The sequence below is a fragment of the Coptis chinensis genome, chromosome 7 (assembly GCF_015680905.1).
Source record: "Coptis chinensis isolate HL-2020 chromosome 7, ASM1568090v1, whole genome shotgun sequence".
In the NCBI taxonomy this organism is placed as follows: Eukaryota; Viridiplantae; Streptophyta; class Magnoliopsida; order Ranunculales; family Ranunculaceae; genus Coptis; species Coptis chinensis.
The window spans coordinates 42,748,017-42,754,923 of NC_141462.1; the positions used below are offsets into that span (position 1 = coordinate 42,748,017).

Consider the following 6,907-nt stretch of genomic DNA (forward strand, 5'->3'; position numbering starts at 1 on the left):
TTAAATTATGAGGAAAATGTTGAAGTATCTACATCAGATGTTGTTTATACTTTATGTTTGACTATTGTCCATCATTTTATGGGACCAGACGGAATGAACGCTGAGAAGAATTAGAACTTCTCTAGAACCTAAGATGTCCATCTCTATCTCATTTTAAATGGTATAAAGATGTTTTTTTAGCCAAAGTACTTCAATTACATGATGTTAATAATGAGCATTGGAAATCTAAATTTATTGATGGTCTCCATAACTTCTTTGCTGAGAGGGTTAGAAAAAAGCTTAAATACTTAAATGGAGGATCTACCATTTCTTATAATTATCATACTTATGGTAGTCTTATTAATCATGTCATCCAGGAAGGTCTTAGCCTTTGTAATGATTTAAAGCTACAACATCAGCTTAATAAGCAGAATCTTTCTGGTAAGAAAGAGTTAGGAGAATTTTGTGAGCAATTTGCTTATGATATTCCTCGTGAGAGGAAGAAGAGGATTTCTTCTCATAAAACACAGAAACCTTACAAGAGAAAATACTCTTGTAAAAATAAAAAGAATTTTAATAAAAATTGGATATCTAATAAAGAGTTATACAATAATCCACATCAGAAAAATAATGTCACTTGTTTAAAATGTCGAAAGATTGGTCATTATGCCAACAGGTGCCAAACCAAGCAAAAGCTTAATAATTTAGAGATTAATGAAAATCTTAATTACAATTAAGTAAATTATTACTTAATACTAGTTCTTTTGAATCAGATAATGAGTCTAATGATCCTTATTCTAGTTCTTCGAATAATTAGTCGCCATGTCAATGTAACATGTTGCAAGCAAAATGTGATAGCATGGAAGCTATCGTACAGATGAATGGTTTGACTATTAATGTCTTGATCACTGATCAACAATCAGTTTTAGATCTTCTTGATACTATTACTAATCCTAACACTAAACTTAAATTAATTAAAACTTGTTTTAAAGCAGTCAAGGATGATATTGTTGATCCTTCATAAGGTTATAACCTTAGAGAGGTTTTTGATTGCTTAGGAAATAATAAGCCTAGTGCTTCAAAATCACCTATTCCTCTTACCAATGAATCATAAACTTTTTCAGATCATTGGTAAGAGGAAGATGTGATTTTGAGTAACTACGCTTATTATTTCCTAAGCGATCAAAAACCTCTTTAAGGTTTTAACCTTCTGAAGGATCAACAACATCATCCTTGACTGCTTTAAAACAAGTTTTAATTAATTTAAGTTTAATGTCAGGATTAGTAATAGTATCAAGAAGATCTAAAACTAACTGCTGATCAGTGGTCAAGACATTAATAATCAAACCATTCATCTGTAAGTTAGCTTCCATGCTATCACATTTTGCTTGCAACATGTTACATTGACATGGTGACTCATTATCCGAAGAACTAGAATAAGGATCATTAGACTCATTATCTTATTCAAAACGATAAATCTATTTTGGCATCTTCTAACTCGGCTTTAGAACCTTGCTCTCCTTCTTTTGAAGAAGGGGCAGCAGTGGTACCCCAAGACGTCATTGATGTGGGTATAGCTGAATGGGAAGATATGTTAATCGAATTCTTCCTGGATAAAAGGATGAGCTTCCCATTTGTTAAGAATGCTTTAGAGAAAACCTGGAAGTTAAAAGGATCCATGGATATTACCACAGACAGGGACTTGTTTTATATAAGTTTCACTGCTTCTGAAGACAAACAAGCTGTCCTTGAAGGTGGTCCAATATTTATCGCGGGGAAGATCTTTGTTGTTATGCCATGGTCACCGGAGGCGGAAAGTCAAAGGAATAATGTTACAACAGTGCCAATCTGGGCAAAACTCTCAAAAGTCCCGAAAGAACTATGGACAAAGAAAGGACTATCCTTCCTCGCTAGTCTTATAGGGGGTCCTCTCTGTATGGATGGAGCAACGTCAATGAAGAGACGACTAGACTTTGCGAAAGTCTGTGTTACTATTCCATTGGACTTTGAATTTCCATCATCGATAAAATTGAAGATACGTGGCAAAGTTGTGTTCGTTGACGTGGAGTATCCTTGGAAACCCTCGTCGTGCTCTAGATGTAGTAGGTTTGGATATCTAACTGCTAGATGCCCAACGGCTCCTACTCAAGTGTGGGTTCCTAGAACTAATCTGATCCGAGAACAGAACCCCTCTGCTGCAGCTCCAGCCACTGGTCAGAACTCACAAAATGTTGCAACTCCAAGCTTCAGTGACCCTGCTGGGTCTGATGTCTTATCTATGATCAATGTTGCAATAGACAATAGGGAATCTCCAAGTTCTCAAGAAGGACTTCAAAGACGCCATCAAAGATGACCTCGCAACCTCCTTCTCCCCTCTTGGATGCAGTAGTCTCTAGGGATTCTCCTAGTACTGCAAATACAGTTGTTGTAGCTACAGCTGGACCAAACTCGCAAGTCGACATAAATCGGCTTTACCCTGCCCCAGCTGGTCCTGAAGATATGTTTTCTACCAATGGCCTAGTAGTCACTAGGGTCTCTCCCAGTTCTGATAGGATGTCAGCTCGTTCTCCGACCTCTCTTAGGAGACCAGTGGTTTCTAGGGAATCTCCTAGCACTGCCATGACGACTGTTGGCACTCCTTCCTCTCCACCTTTTTTGAGGCCAAGTCAGTCTCTTACTCGGTATAACAAGGTTAATGTTGGTTCGCTGGGGCCGCTGCTAGCCACTCCTTCTCTCCCTCGTCTTCTTAGCTCTGCTACTGATGGCTCAACTTTGAATAAGCAGAATGGATCTTCTTCCTTTCCTTTGGGGATTTCAGGTAGTCCTACCTCCTCTCGAGACTGTGGAAATCCCAGAGGAAAAGAAGTAGTTGTCTTCTCATCACACAAGTAGTCACAGGCTGGCCTTGAACTGGAGGTAGGTTCTGTATCGGCTGAGGAACTCTTCCAGTTCAACGTGGACAATAATGCTTTCGCAGCATTAGTTATGGAGGAGGAAGGTATCGATGATGACATCTCAGAGACGAATGAGGAACCTTTTGACGACCATATTGAGATCTCTCCGCAAGTCATAAGTTTGAATATGCCGTCACAAGTTGTTACCAGAGGCCAGCTACAACAACAACAGCTGCAAAAATCAGGAAATAGAGGGAGAGGCAGAGCCAAAAGCTCCGGGAACAGGGGAAAAAATAAACGATGATCCCATGAAGATCTGCACTCATAATGTTAGGGGTTTAAATGATGTGAATAAAGCGAAGGCACTTAATGCTTTCAGAACCAAGAATAAACTTGCTTGTTTTTGTCTTTTGGAAACGAAAGTTCGGCAAGAAAAATTTTTGAGTATCAGCAGGGCCTGCTGCCCGTCTTGGAAGTTTGAGCATAACTACTCCAGTGCAGTCGTTGGACGCATTTGGCTCTCATGGGATCCTTCAGTCCTTGGAGTTCAAAAGCTTTTGGAGAGCGACCAATTCATTCATGCTCAGGTCACCATCCTTGCTTCAGTGAAGGAGTTTCATTTTACAGTAGTCTATGCAAGTAACAAAAGAGCGGAAAGGATGACCCTCTGGCAAGATCTCATCAGTCTTAACACAACCTTCTCGGGTCCTTGGTGTGTGGCTGGAGATTTTAATAATGTTCTCTATTCTCATGAGAGGATTGGTACTGACTTGGTACACCCAAGGGAAACTTATCCCTTTGCAGCTTGTCTTAACTCTGTTGGACTCTATGAACATAAATCCAGTGGAGGGTTCTTTACGTGGACTAACAATGGTTCGGCTCTATCGAGGAGATGGTCTAAGATAGACAGTGCCTTATCAATTCCTTGTGGGCTACCCATTTCTCATCTTCCTCGAGTGGAAGTTTTACCCCTGTGGTCTTTCGGACCATCGCCTATCGTAATCTCGGTCTCCAACTCTTATACATGCGGGGCACCTTTCGAGGTTCTCAGAATCTTTGGGTTGTGAATCCCGCCTTCAAGGAAACTCTTCTAAAGTGCTGGTCTATCCCTAGACATGGCAATCCATCGTTTATGCTCCGTAAGAAACTAAAGTCGTTCAAGGAAGCTCTCAAAGGCTGGCCTAAGTTTAGTTCCACGGATCTACAAAATCAGGTGGTAGCTGCCAGGGCCAACCTAGAAGACATCCAAATGCAAATGCAGAAGCGTCCTTTTGATACCCATCTTTCTTTTCTAGAAAGCCGCCGTAGATCTGAGCTTTGCGATCTTATGCTTATGGAGGAGTATGATCTCATGCAGAGGACTAACACTGACTGGTTATCCTTTGGTGACAAAGGAAACGCTTTCTTCCACAATGCCGTAAAGGAAAAGAAGATAAGGAACAACATTTGGTCTATTCTGGATACTCAAGGATATCAGCAGGAGGGACAGGCTAATGTTGCTAAGACTTTCATATCTTTCTATAGGGATTTGTTGGGATCCTCTTCCTCGCCCTCTTGTAATCCTGGGCTTCTAGAGCAGCTTAATCTTCAGGAGCTGCCTCATGAGAGTGTAGATAGTTTGATCAAGGATTTTGATATCATGGAAATCAAGGAAGCACTCTTTTCTATGGATGATAACAAAACGCCGGGGCCTGATGGGTCAATGCCTTCTTCTTTAAGAAAGCTTGGGATATAGTTGGGGAAGACTTCTCTCTTGCAATTCAGCATATGTTCAATCGGAAGTTCATTCCAAGGGGTATAAACTCCACCCTTCTTTACTTGATTCCAAAAACCCTTGCGCCTTCAAAGGTTGATGAATTCATGCCCATTGCCTGCTGTAACACTATTTACAAGTGTGGGGCCAAGCTTCTAACAAGCAGGATGAAGGAATTTATGCCACTCATAACCTCCGCGGCACAGTCAGCCTTTGTCCCAGGCAGGAACATCCAAGATAATATTATTCTTGCGCATGAGCTTATTCGAGGTTACAACAGGAAATACGGCACCAAGAATTGTGCAATCAAGATAGACATAAAGAAGGCCTTTGATTCAGTCAATTGGGAAGCCATGGGTATGATTTTGCTGAGATTTGGGTTCCCTCCTATCTTCATAGAATGGCTTTCGATGTGCTTCACCACCCCCTCTTATTCCATTACCATCATTGGAACATCTGAAGGATTCTTCAAAGGTGGACAAGGTCTTAGGCAGGGCGACCCAATTTCACCGTATCTATTTGTCCTGGTGATGGAGGTGCTCTCTGGCCTTCTAAAGCAAGCTCTCTCTCTGGCCACATTCAAGACTCTAAATGCTTGGGAAGTCGAGTATCTCTCACTTATTTTTGCTTAACGATGCTATGATTTTTGCAAAGGAGATATGGCATCTATTCTTGCAATAAAGGAAGGAAATCCTAGTTTAAGCTTTTCAAGGTTTGAATATCAATTCAGATAAATCATCTCTCATTGGTTGGGTGTATGTCACATGCAGCAGGTCTGGACTTGGCAAATGCTTTGGGTATACCCCTTATCTCTCCACCTCTTATATATCTTGGTCTACCGCTAACCTCATCAAGGTTAGGTATACGAGATTGTCTACCTTTAGTAGAGCGACTGACTTCTCGGATCTCTAATTGGAAGAATTTCTCTTTGTCAAGGGTCGGGTCGACTTGAACTTATCCAATCAGTTCTCTCATCCTTTCAAGTATACTGGTCCAAAACCTTTGTTTTACCAAAGAAAGTCCTGGACAATGTTTCTAAGATCTACAACCGTTTTCTATGGTCGGGGCCCAATATGACAAGGAAGATGCATCATGCCAGCCATGAGGTATTAAGGTATGCTAAAGATCAGGGTGGACTGGGCATGATAGATGTCAGAACTTGGAACAAGGCGGCTTATTGCGGCCTGATCTTCCGATTAGCTGAGAAGGATGGATCTCTGTGGTCAAACTGGACTTGGAGCCAACATATAAAGCAATCCTTCTTTTGGACTATGAAAATACCCGACAAAGCCGCTCTTAGGTATGGAGGGGGATTCTGAAGCATCGGAACATTGCTCGGAAACATGTCCGATATGTTATAGCAGATGGGACTAACACCCTCTTCTGGCATGATCCATGGTGCTCAGGTCAACCATTTTGGGAATCATCAGAAGCGAGACACTCCTTTGCGCTACCAATGGATGCAAAGGTCAGCGAAATTCTGTCTCAAGGTAACTAGTCCTCTATGGTGGAATCTATCTTGGACAGCTCCTTGAAAAACCGCATCTTGAATACGGAAGTGAATAGTTACCTAGACAAAGATGAGGTTATTTGGTCAGCGAGTAGTAGCGGAGAATTCTCGATTAAATCAAAGATATGCGGTTCTCAGCGAAAAGGAGAGACAAAAGGTAAAATGGTACAGGGTGGTCTCGGGAAAGCTCTCTATCCCAAAATTCTCTTTTACATTGTGGCAATTGCTCTCAAACTGTCTTCCCACTCAGGATCGCTTGATACAGAAAAAGACCTTGCACTTCTCTGAATGCAGTCTATGTGGTAGACCTTGCACTTCTCTGAATGCAGTCTATGTGGTATGTCTTCGGAGCACTCAAAGCATTTATTCTTCGACTGTCAATACTCAAAGCAGGTCTGGGCCTCTGTTAAAAATTACCTTGGACTAGGGGAGCTGGTCAAAGACTCCTCGTCAGAATGGTATAGTATTTTCAGGTTATGTCGGCAAACCACCACCTGTGCTAATATCTTTAAAGCTTTTATTGGAGCTACGGTCCACAAGATTTGGTGCGAAAGGAACAGACGGAAGAAGAAGAACATCTTGTTGACACCCCAATAGTTAATCTCAAAGATTATGACCACAATGAAACTGTACATACAGAAAAATCTAACAGAGGTCAAAGATTCTTACTCTCTGCGAGCTCTTCTTTGAAAGGTTGGGACTGCATATGAACTTTAAACCTCGGGAAGTTCTTTTGGTGCAAGTGGAAGCCAGGTGAACAAGGTGCTTACA

At 41.3% G+C, this 6,907-nt stretch overlaps 1 protein-coding gene across 1 annotated transcript; it reads left to right on the forward strand.

The window, feature by feature from the left end:
• The first annotated feature begins 3,897 nt into the window (after positions 1-3,897).
• On the forward strand, positions 3,898-4,608 carry LOC147487616 (uncharacterized). Its single transcript, XM_086574079.1, has one exon. The coding sequence runs from the start codon at positions 3,898-3,900 to the stop codon at positions 4,606-4,608; it is 711 nt and encodes a 236-aa protein (XP_086430205.1).
• The last annotated feature ends 2,299 nt before the right edge of the window (positions 4,609-6,907 follow it).